Source organism: Zerene cesonia, unplaced genomic scaffold (assembly GCF_012273895.1).
Source record: "Zerene cesonia ecotype Mississippi unplaced genomic scaffold, Zerene_cesonia_1.1 Zces_u006, whole genome shotgun sequence".
NCBI classification, from domain to species: Eukaryota; Metazoa; Arthropoda; class Insecta; order Lepidoptera; family Pieridae; genus Zerene; species Zerene cesonia.
The window spans coordinates 469,905-482,351 of NW_024045136.1; the positions used below are offsets into that span (position 1 = coordinate 469,905).

Consider the following 12,447-nt stretch of genomic DNA (forward strand, 5'->3'; position numbering starts at 1 on the left):
GTAGGAGTGTGGTTTAAGCGGGAAACATAATATGTTATACACTCTTAATATGTAAACAATCGAGTCCAGTGCAGGCTTGCGTCATTTTAGTATCCACTATCAATTACACCTTTAATTGAATTAAAAAGCTAATAGAATTATTACAAATTTATTAATGTACACAAAAATAATAATTAATATATGAATAAAGATAGATAGACACAAGTAGAGCTATATATACCGTTATCCCACTTTAAAGCGTATATATATATACATAGAAAATTCGATAAAAATATAAGTAGATTTTAAAAATAAATCACATTTCAAATTATTTGCGCACAATTGATCGTTCTTTTTTTTTCGTCAACGCGCCAGCCCACGGTTGTCATGGAAACCAAATTTTTTTTTTTACTCTATCCTAGATTATAAGTGGCCTATTAACCAATTGTGTATTTTATTGGTTTGTTAAGGGGAATGCTGTTAAAAAAAAGAAGATATATTGACGTGTAAATTACCATATAATTATATTAATATATTGTTATTATAATTATAATATCATATTTCTCGTTTTATGTTTTAAAAATAAAACCAAAAAAAAAACCAAGGAGCTTTTTGGCTACTCGATAACGCCGAGGGTTTTCAAACTGTTTTTCGTTTCGTTCCGTTTTATAATCTGGAGTGGTATCCCCCTCGCTGGCAAGTCAGTTTATGTAGACGAGATTTGTTCTAATACAGTTCATATACAAAACAATAGCATTCCCCTTTCATAATATATTAATCAATTATATGTTAACAAAAATCCTATGTGTTTCTAGAAAAATCGGTATTTTTTTTTCTATCTTTTTCTAACCTAAAAATTTTACTAAGCGTTTTATGATATATTGGAATAGTCGTAGTCGCATTTATTATTTATAAGATATTCTTGGTTGTATATTTTCCAGAAAAAAAAAAATATTATCAATGTTATATTGTAATCCTATATATTAACTTATTTATTTATTAATTTATGAAAAGGCATCGGCAATCTCTATGCATTATATGTCATACTGAAATATAATTTTGAATTGAGCTCGAGTCAGAATTTTTTACATAGTATCGTCTCTTTCTTTTGTGCAGTAATTATGTGCATTAAAGCGAGAACGCAGTACAGTGGTAGAGTTTTAAAAAATATGGACAAAAAGCATTACCCGCCACTACACTGTGCAGTTGGGTAATAAGATGATCTAACGCATATTGTCTACACTTTTTTTTCTAATTTTTTTTTTTGGTTTTTAATAACATTAAATGTGATTTATATATACATCTTTGAAAATATAAAGAATAGATGAAATCGATCGTATTTTTAAATTATTTACTATTTATATTTTTCAAATATGCCAATGAAATTTTATTAATGCAAACTGCATGGCAACTATATAAATTAGAAAGTTAAACATATAGCCGTTTCATATCGTTCGAAACAAAAGAAAAAGACCGATAGACATCTCTATATTCCCTAGATAAACGACTAATTAAACAAATAACTAATTCACAAATAATAAACGCTAGGGTTGCCGCTGCGTTCAAATTCATAAATAGCGTAGGGCTGCTAACAACATTCCTTTATCTATATATTTAAAACACCTTAATAAATAGTTCGCTCAAATGTTCCGGACGAATCAATATTTTAGTGTTAAGTGTATTCAAATATAAATATATATTAAATTTTTAGTGTAACAACGCTCGTGTGTGCGTTTGATTTATGCGTTCGGTTATCTCTTATAAATCACTTTATGGTGCGTTTTCACTATCGCTAAAATCATATATATATATATATATATATATATATATATATATATATGTAGATTAACAATGTCCCATAGTGTGTTATAACTTTAATTAACGTATTTTAATAATTTTCATTTGTATGTTATTACGAATATAAGATCGGTTTAGTGATATCTAGACTCGTTTTTGACCCACTCCAAACGGACAGATTTAATTCGAATATTATTCACTTTTCGAAGGTCGGCGACAATATAATAATTTCATCAGTTTCATCTTACTGTTCTGATAAGAATCGGCCGGGTTAAATGATTCCCATACGTATACTCTGTATAAGAGCAAGTGAGACGATTTAGTCAATTCTGTCTTATATATTAAAATACTAGCTGCGCCCCGCGGTGTCACCCGCTTAAGTTCGTATCCTGTCGGAATATCGGGATAAAAAGTTGCCTATGTGTTATTCCAGTTGTCCGGATATCTATGTACGAAATTTCATTGCAATCTGTTTAGTAGTTTTTGCGTGAAAGAATAATAAACATACACATACACATATTCAAAAACTTTCGCATTTATAATATTAGTAGGATTAAAATGTATGTTTAATTTCTTTTTAACTATATTAATTAAAGCGCTGTTATAAGCTACGAAGCGATTTGTAAGAGATAACTCTGAACCTGATACTGGCTTTTGAAATATTGTGCTTATAGATTCTATGATTAAATAAATATTAATGGTAAAAAAAACTATGTTTTCTATTCTTTTCGGCGCACTCAAGTGAAATGCTTTTGAGGTTATGTTTAACGTTTGTTGGTTTTTTTCTTTTTTTGTGTGTCTGTGTGACTAATTCAATAATATTTTGCAGTGGGTCGACGCAAACAACGAAGAGGTACTGTTTCTTTTAAAACAATTTTAATTAATAATTTTATAAATTGAAATTCTATTTTCTTCACTTTATAGTTTAGGGGCCGGCTGTCGGATGGTTTAGGTCGTTTGTTTTTGAATCGCTGTCGATTATTATCGCCGATCTAAATTCGTGGTGGATGGGTTTATAGTGTAGGGGAGAAACAGGTTTTTGAGATGTTGCACAGATTTTTCTCGGGAAAATTCTGACCATGCATTCTGTGAATTCAGTGTTTTGATAACACCTAGATATGGAGCCGAAATCGGTCAGTTACAGAAATTAATTCTCAATGCCTTTGTGTCAAACTGTTTATCACACAACTGTGAATCGAGTTTTTTTTTGTTGCCTCCGGGAATCGAACCGCAACCTTCGATTTTAATTGCTATAGTGTTTAACTAGCTGCGCCCCGCAGTTTAACTCGCGTAAGTTCGTATCCCGTATCAATATAGGGATAAAAAGTTGCCTATATTTTATTCCAGTTGTCCAGCTATCTACTTACCAAATTTCATTGCAACCGATTCAGTTGTTTTTGCGTGAAAAAGCAACAAACACAAACACATCCTTACAAACTTTCGCATTTATAATATTAGTAGGATTAGTAGGATATTGTATGCACATGACATTGAAGTGTTGTTATTGCACTAAGTATCTTAAATCGCATCACGCATTGCGCACACGCGTCGCTCATGTCATTCATCACAATTGTTTATTATGTTCATTTAAACATAGAAAACAAACAAAAAAAAGGTGTGTGTGCGATTCACACATGATAGAAGTGAAACTTCAGTAAATCGACAAAAGAATGAATAAAATAGTATGTATATTTCTGTCTCATTCTTTGCCGGCTTCATTTTACACATTTTTGTATTTGTGTCTCTTACCTGTCGTTTTTCCGTTGCATCAGGTTTGAAATCACAACGATTCTAAAGAAGTTTCACTTAAAAAACAACACATCATAATTAACATACATATTCAAAGACTGTGTTTATCGATTGTGTAATGGTATAAGTCGTTTTTATTTCACCACGTGTTTAGATTATTTAAATGGCAAATAATAAATAAAATTTTATTGAAATTATTAAATTTATGATACTAATTGACAGTGATTCTAAGAATTGGCAATTATAAGACCGATACTGTATTAACCCATTATCTTATAAGTAGCTGAATTTGTACAGAATTTGTAATATTATTTCAAATGTATATAATGTGTCTGGGAGGAAGAGAGGACTATATTATGATGATGTTTTTATTAACAACCTTTTAATTTACATTGAAATAGTTGATCTTCATATATTGTCCTAACTTTCGTGTCAGTAGTTAATCAAACTATGTATTAAACGCTTTATTATGAAAAATGTTGTTGTCTTCTGTATTTTTGTGACAGTTATCTGTTACTGTTCGTTATAAATTTGTTGATGTGTTCAAAAAATACACTTGATGTTTGTATAAGATGACATAAACAATCCGACGGTCAGCGCTCTATCTATTTCTCTTATAACGGTCCTAAGTTAATATAGGCTAGGGGCTGAATATAATCTAACATTCGGGTCTCTTTCACGTTGCGTCAACTCCTAACATATAACCCGTGTCATTAAAGTATCGAATGAAAAAATTCTCGCGCTGGCCCGCGAGCGCGAGCGAGACAGCATGCCGATCCCACCGCGAGCGCGAAAGGGACGGCGCGAGTGAATTTGCAATTCGATCATTTCGTGGCGCGCATTAACATTCAAATGCATTTCATTAATACCCCTGGTTGTCACATCGAGGTTGTACAGTGTAGGAAGGGTACGAATTGGTCGAAATGTTGCCATCCCTGTTGATCCCGCCATGTTTTATTTTTGTTTTTTCTATCCCACCGTCTCGCTTCCGCACGCGGACCATACTGTACTGTACACGCTCGATGTTGCCAGGGTGGCTTTCGCTTGTTCATCTCATACTCCCCCCCGTCCCACGGCAACATTTGGCACTGATTTTGACCTTTCCTACACTCAGTGGGTGCAAGACGGCTCGCCGGCCCACTCCGGCACGCCGGTCAAGATTGACACGCTCCAGTTTGTGCCCAAAAACACCAACCCCAAGGAGTTTAAGCAATTGCAGCAGCAGGTATGTGTTCTTTTGTTTTTTTTTTTGTTTTCTTTTTTAAATTTAAATTTGGAATGTTGGAATATTTGTGTATTGCAACGCTTTTGAAATGAGAATGCACTGGATGCGTTTATATAACATTGATCAAACGAAGAATCCATATTAAAGTATGGATAGCAACGAAAATTAAGCAAAGTTTTTAGCGCTTTAATATGCTCAGAAATAGGAAAGCGCGATTTATTAAATATCTTCTCATTTTGTACTATACAAATAAATAAATTATGTATATAATAGTACTACGTTCTAAGCGTTTTAATCATTTAAAGAAATGTTAAAACGTATATTTTTGTGAATTTTTCTAATGTATCAAATTTGTAGTATTATTGTTTTAACCACACGATGCTTTGGACAAACAGACAGACTTTCGCTTATTGAACTTCGTATCGATTATATACTTATCAGAGACTCGATAACATAAAGCTGACGAGTGTTTATTTGAACGCGCTAATCTCGCGAACGGCTGGTCTGATTTGATCAGTGTTAGGTATTAGTCCATTTTTGGAGGAATGCCTATGTACGTAACATGTACGATGTTGGTGGAACTGTATGTATTGTCATTGTTATTATTTTTTTTTTTAATTCATATCATATCCTTAATATGAGTCTTGTGGCACGATTAATATCGAATTATAAAAATTTCACATATGTTGCATGGTGTTTGTTGGTGCAAATTTCATCGAAATTGATTCATTCGAATTTGCTTCTTTTGTTTGATTTTACGCGATAGAATACACTTAGAAATTAACGATTTTTTACGGATTTTAAACGCGATTTACTCGAAACGTCGGCTTAAATAATATAATGAATAAATCGCGTTTAAAATCCGTTAAAAAAAACGTCTTTGATTCATTTGGTGGTGTAATATAGCATGTTCGTTATAGCATCATCCTGTCACATTTGATTGCATTGGCGTACATACAGTTCATATAGTGAGAGTTCGTGAAATGCATACATAAAAATCAGTGTGGCACTTTTTAACCGACTTCAAAAAAAAGGAGTAGGTTATCCTCACTGATTTTTCGACCGGCTGAACCGATTTCGACGTTATTGACGTGACAACGTCTTAAATTAGGTTGCGGCTCGGAGTCACTCATGAAAAAGTGTAACGCCCGGTAACGTTACGATGAGTCACCGAACTATGATCGGTCCGCCGCGCGCGCAGCACTAGAGAATTAGGCGCATTGAATCGGCGCGTGCTTGTGTCTCTGTCTCTGTCTTTTTAGTAAACAAAATATATTTTCTATAGTTAAAATTTGTGCAATTCTTATTTTCATTCAATTCCTTGTTCCTATTGTGCTATTTAATAATATTCACATCAATAAATATTCTACCGAGAAAAAGACGTTGTCACGTAAAATCTTCGCCCGTAAAACCGACTTTACAGGCAACCATTTTTTTATTTTATTTGAAAGCTAGTGCCATAATGCTCCTGTGTGGTCCCTATAGTGTACAATAAAGAATTTTTCATTTATTCATTCGTTAATTTCCCATATAGCGTTATAGAATGAGACGGCGTGACAGTAAAACCAGCCTAGGTATTCAGATCGCTTAGTAAGTTATAGGTACTGCTGTTTTTGTATACAACAGTAGTTATGGTATGGCCTTTATAGTATGTAGACTGTACGCTAATGTTAAGTGTTCGTACGAAGAGAAATTTCCCGCCTCGTGATCGAATTTTTTTCAAAATTTCTTAATATTTCAAAGCGTTTGAATTCATTAAAGGCCGCGTTTCTGCGTTATTTTCATTTTTGAAATTATGTTTTATATTGGTTGTGATGGTTCTTAACCATCTCATTAGATGGCGCGGGGTGTCCCTTAGGCACATGCAACCGAAAGAGTAGAAGGGATTCGATTACCGAGACGGGATCGCGGGTGGCCGAGAGGCTAAGCGTTGCGACGCTCCGCGCGAACGACGCGGGTTCGAATCCCGCCTCGTGATAATTATTTTTTTTTTTTTTGTTTTTTCTAAGCTTGTCAATTTACCACGCATTTCTCTAATTGGTAACGTATAACGTGACCCCGAAACGCGTACAGATCAAGGAGAACCGTCGCGCGGACAAGATAAGCGCCGGCCCGCAGTCGCACATACTCGAGGGTGTCACCTGGGACGAGGCCGCCAAGCTGGTGGGCGAGGACGCCGTTAACACGCACACCGGCGACCACGTGGTGAGTGCGAGCCTTTAAGCACTTTAAGTACCAGGTGCTAGGAACTGAGGCACCACCACTGCTCTCTAATAGTGTCTTTTTTTTTGAATTCAAACCCCAGACTTTCCGTTAAAAGTTTCAGGTGTTAGTATACTAAGCCACCACTGCTCTCTATACTTGTAATTTTTTACTTCGAACCGCCAACTCTACGTTATGTGCGCGAGCTGCTCGCCACGAGCAACCGCTGCCCTCAAAAATTGACTAACATCCAACGTCAACCATCAACCATGAACCATCCACCATCCAACACCACCAGGTGCTGATGGGCGCCGCTTCGAAGGGCATCATCCAGCGCGGCTACCAGCACAACGCGACCGTGTACAGCGCGCCGTACGCGCGCAACCCGTTCGACCACGTCACCGACACCGAAATAGACGAGTACCGGCGGACCGTCGAGCTGAAGCAGCGCAGCGAGTGTGAGTTGCCCTTTGTGTGTGTGGGGATGTGTGTATTTATGAAATAATTGTCTATAGGAACAATTTTAAAGAATAGCGAAAAAAATTTCTATAGGAATTGTCTATAGGAATTGGAGGAAAAATTGGATCGCGAAGCGGGAATCGAATCCGCGTCACTCGCATTCATGTGAATACTAATAAAATGTATTTATAAAATGAAAATATGTATTAGACTATTTAACGTTTTCTATTTTGCATTAAAAACCCTACCTATAGTTGCCTGGATGAGATCGCTTAATAGCGATGCCTTATAACCTCAATATTGTTTATCCTCAGTTTTTGGTGCATTCTCTTCGTATATTGGCGCTAATTTAAGTGCGTTTTTATTATTATACTAGCTTTTGCCCGCGGCTTCGCACGCGTTAAATTCAGAGTAGTTTAATAGATGTTATTATACTTGTACATATAAACCTCCCCCTTTGATCATTCTATCTATTAGAATAAAAAACCCATCAAACACCGTTACGTAGTTTTAAAGATTTAAACATACATTGGAAAATAAGGACAGAGAAAGCGACTTTGTTTTATACTGATATTGAAACATTCCAGACGACACGGACCTCTCCGAGTCGGAGGCGATCAGCGCCGCGCAGGTCACGTCGCCCGCCAGCGCGCCCTCCGAGACCGAGGAGGAGTCGAGGGATGGTGAGTGGTATACGCTAACACGCTAACACACTAACACGCGAACACGCGAACACACAAACAAGTGAACACGCTAACATGCGAACACGCTAACATGCGAACACACATACACGTGAAGATATAAAACACGCAAATACGCGAACGCACTAACACGCGAACACGCTTACACGCGAGCACACAAACAAGAAAACGCATAAACACGCAAACACGCGAACATACGAACAAGCTAACACGCAAGCACACAAACACGTAAACGCATCAACACGCAGACACGCGGTCATACGAACAAGCGAATACGCTAACACGCGAACACACAAACAGGTAAACGTATAAACACGCAAACACGCAAACATACGAACACACAAGCGTAAAATTATACGCACATGTACCGTAATCGCGTATGACAAAGAGAGACGCGCACACAAACACAGATATGTCACCGTAAAGTTGTGAACATCGTTCGATTGCAATATCGCGGGTTACATTCCCGCCAGATTGTATTCTGTCCGCAAATACTGATACGTACATACGGCATACAATTGCGGTTATTTGCAAGTTGACCTAACTCGGATTATTATTTTTTTTTTTTTTTGTTAAAAAAGAAACGCATCACAAAAGTTTAAATATACATTTTTTTTTTCAGAACATCGCGTACTAAGAATAGAAACTAAGCAAGTGCCAGTGAGAAGCCAACCTGAAGTCGTACTGAGCGATGGTGAGTTCGAAATTTGATTTTTTTTTTCTTTTTTCTTAGTTCTTTTTTTTTCCTTTTCTCATTAATACATATTGTTTTATATATATTTATGCATGTATTATATTATTTGATACGTATATTGATATAGCATGTATAGTTTTATTTTTATGATGTAGTGATATATCATACATACTCTTAATTTTTTTTTTTTCTTCATTAATTTCCATTCTAACATGATTTGTTGAACAAACCGACAAACAAAAAGAAACTCTTCAGCTGTATATTATTGTTATATAACAATATATATATATATATATATATATATATATATATATATATATATATATATATATATATATATATATATATATATATATATATATATATATATATATATATATATATATATATATATATATATATATATATATATATATATATATATATATATATATATATATATATATATATATAATTCAATACTTTTTTTATACAAAGTAATTTATGTAAAAAAATCATTTTATATTGTAAATATTATATGTAAAATTATGTGAATATATAAGATATTTATTATGATATTTCTTTTATAATTATTTTTTGTATATGTGTTATTGTATAAAAAATACCTTTCATTTATTTTATTGTATTAAAGTAATTAGGGATATTAGTCTATTTAATATTTTGTTGAGTTGATGGATTGAAATCCCTTTTTATCTAAAAGCTCTAGTGATTCGCCGACCATTGCTTCGGTCATTTTCAGTTAGTCATTTCTATGTAATATGTCATTTAGTGGATGGTTCTATAATATTCTACATTGCGAAATGCTTTAGAATAGAATAGAATAGAATGTTCTAGAGTATTATGGAATGCTTAGATCTAGAAATTTTTGGAAAGTTCCAGAATAGTGCTGTTTGGCACCAATTAAAAAAGATATTCGTGAAACATTAATCTTAATCTCTTTTATGAGAACGTTATGATGCATTTGAGGATGATAAAAACGAGTAACTTTTTTAAAATACCAATATCGCTATTCTGGAATTTTACAGAATGCTCTCATAGGATAGGTATAGAATGTCCTGGAACGGAACGGAACGGAACGGAATGTTTTAGTGGAATGTTCCAGAATGTTAGTGTGCATGTGTTTGAATTCGTATTTCATTTCCCTTGTAGCGGAAACGACCGATTTCTTGTCCGCCGAACGCGAGCACGCCGACAGGACCAGAGGTTAGTTTATTTATAAGCATGTGTTGTAAATGTAACCTTTCCTTTACCTTTAAAAATTAATATGTATTTTTTTTTTTTGTATGATTGTAATACTCACTGTTCTAATTATTCATTCGTATATTGGATAATTTTCACATCGATTGACTCATTTGTTTTTACTAAAAAATACGCGAAAAAAATATCCGTCACCTTTTACTTCCTAATCGTGTCATCTCTGTGTTTTTGGAAGCTTAGTTTTGTAATAAAAACGACTATAATTCAGTATATAAAACGAATGGGTCAAACGTTCAAATGATAATTATCAATTAATACTTAAAATATCGCACTGGCATAGCATGAGGCATGAGGCATGATTTTAACACTATTTTGCTAGCAAGTTTTAGTAAAGTAGGCTATGACTATGGCGAAGCAAAATGTGTGTTATTCATTTTTATTTGCATTTTCTGAAACCCTATAATTTTTATAGGAACCATTAATATAACCCAATCCAAACAGATAAACTATCGGTTTTTAACTTGATCAAAAATTTATGTTATTTATTGAGGGTAGATTTGTTTCCGGTTATTTGCCGGCTCCTAAAATCATAAACAGCCTTCTAAGTGTCACCAAGTATTATGTTTTGTCGCTCCAACACGATCAGTGTCAGTCCCTATTCTGGGTGACTAAGGCCCTCACAGGGTCATAACCATCGTTTCGATGTAGGAGCGAACGCTTCGGTACGAATTGGGCCAACACATAGAGTAGGCGTCAAATGTGAATGCTACTGTATTTCGTTCGATGACTACCCTCTTCTTCACCGTTACAGCTCCATTCTTTTATTCCCCTCGACAATCTTTTACTTCACCCCTTATAGTCAGCCAGTGCATAAGCAGCAGCCCCCTGTAAATATTCATGGGCCATGGAGATCGCTTACCATTGGTTGGACCACCAGTTCCAATGTAGCAATCATGATACAAATAACAAATAAATCACACATCAAAGATCGCGATCCGAACCTGCTCTCCGATGACGAGGTGTTCCTCGACTCGTCGTCCCTCCCCTCCGGCGTGACGTCACCCAGCGTGTCCGTCGCCACGTCCATACCGGAGCAGCACGTTATCGTGCGCGCGCAGTACATGCCCGTTCAGCAGACTGTACGAGGTACGGGACGTGTGGGGGGGAGGGGAAGTGTTGTATGTTTGTGGACAGATGAGGGGCGAGGGAGGGGGGGTTTAAGAGGGTTATGTGTTCGTGATATTCTGGCGTTCGCTTCTTTGTTGGGAAAATGTAAAGTCTAGATACTTGTCTGTTTTTTTTACTTATTTGATGAACGCTTGTAAATTGAATCCACGTTGTCGTTTTATCGTTATCGCGATATGTATTTGATTGAAGCAGGGGTGTGATATCTGTGTCGGGATGTGCGTTTATTGCTTTCGTGTTTAGCAATCGGCTTCCATGTCAGCTTATGAGAGATTGTATTTGTTTCCAAATTCGTATCTTTTTGTTGTCTATTTTAGAGACAGTTCGTGATTTTACTATACATTGTCACTCCGTACTCATTAATAGACCATTGTTGATCCAGTATATCCTAATGTAACAGATCCCACATACTTGGTAATTTGTGATGTTACTCGTATTTCAATGGATTGTTATCATTTGTTCATTTGTTTTGTTTTTGGGTATATAATGAACTAAGCGTAGTGTGTGGGTGTTTGTCTTTGTTATTGTTTTATTGTTTAGTAATTCTCAGTCTTATTTATTATCGTATGGATTGTGTTGAAACAGACATAAAAATAATCGGCAATATACATTACCAGCTGCGCCCCGCGGTTTCACCCGCGTAAATACGTATCCCGTAGAAATCTCGGGATAAAAAGTTGCCTATATGTTATATGAGTTGTCCAGCTATCTACGTACCAAATTTCACTGCGATCGGTTCAGTAGTTTTTGCGTGAAAGAGCAACAAACACACACACATCCTTACAAACTTTCGCATTTATAATATTAGTAGGATTGCCGATTATTTTTATGTAATATAAAAATGATAACATTAAATTAAATTATATACATACTGTTTAATGTCTTGGCCTCTTTTCTCCTTCATAAACTACCGCTTACTAATTAATGCTTGCCAATATTTATATCATTGTATTCTTTCTATATGAATATGGCGATATAAGTAATGATGAAATGGAATGTTTATATTCATTGTATTTAGTAACTAGAACAGTCCCAGAATTCACTTTCATGCTCTCCTAATATTTATTTTTTCAACATTCAAGTGTAGCTTATAAAACGCACAAGTATTTAATCTTCGAGCATCTTACATGTGTTTTGAATTGTTTTATAATTCGCACATGTATTCAGATATTATTTTAAGCCATTTCAGTGACTGAATCTAGTTACTTAAACTATATCCTAGTCGAGCTTGTACCCATGATCACTAACCTCTCCCTGCA

The 12,447-nt window shown here is 35.1% G+C and overlaps 1 protein-coding gene across 4 annotated transcripts in view; it reads left to right on the top strand.

The window, feature by feature from the left end:
* Positions 1 to 12,447, top strand: part of LOC119838924 (protein hu-li tai shao) — a 77,671-nt gene that overhangs the window by 57,178 nt on the left and 8,046 nt on the right. The window contains exons 12-18 of one of the 4 annotated variants that reach the window (XM_038365066.1): positions 2,606 to 2,629; positions 4,640 to 4,750; positions 6,824 to 6,955; positions 7,251 to 7,410; positions 7,999 to 8,094; positions 8,735 to 8,806; positions 9,956 to 10,009. In XM_038365066.1, coding sequence (XP_038220994.1) covers positions 2,606 to 2,629; positions 4,640 to 4,750; positions 6,824 to 6,955; positions 7,251 to 7,410; positions 7,999 to 8,094; positions 8,735 to 8,806; positions 9,956 to 10,009 — 649 coding nt within the window. The remainder of the gene's footprint in view (positions 1 to 2,605; positions 2,630 to 4,639; positions 4,751 to 6,823; positions 6,956 to 7,250; positions 7,411 to 7,998; positions 8,095 to 8,734; positions 8,807 to 9,955; positions 10,010 to 12,447) is intronic. The other 3 variants (XM_038365068.1, XM_038365067.1, XM_038365069.1) reach the window with 3 other exon arrangements.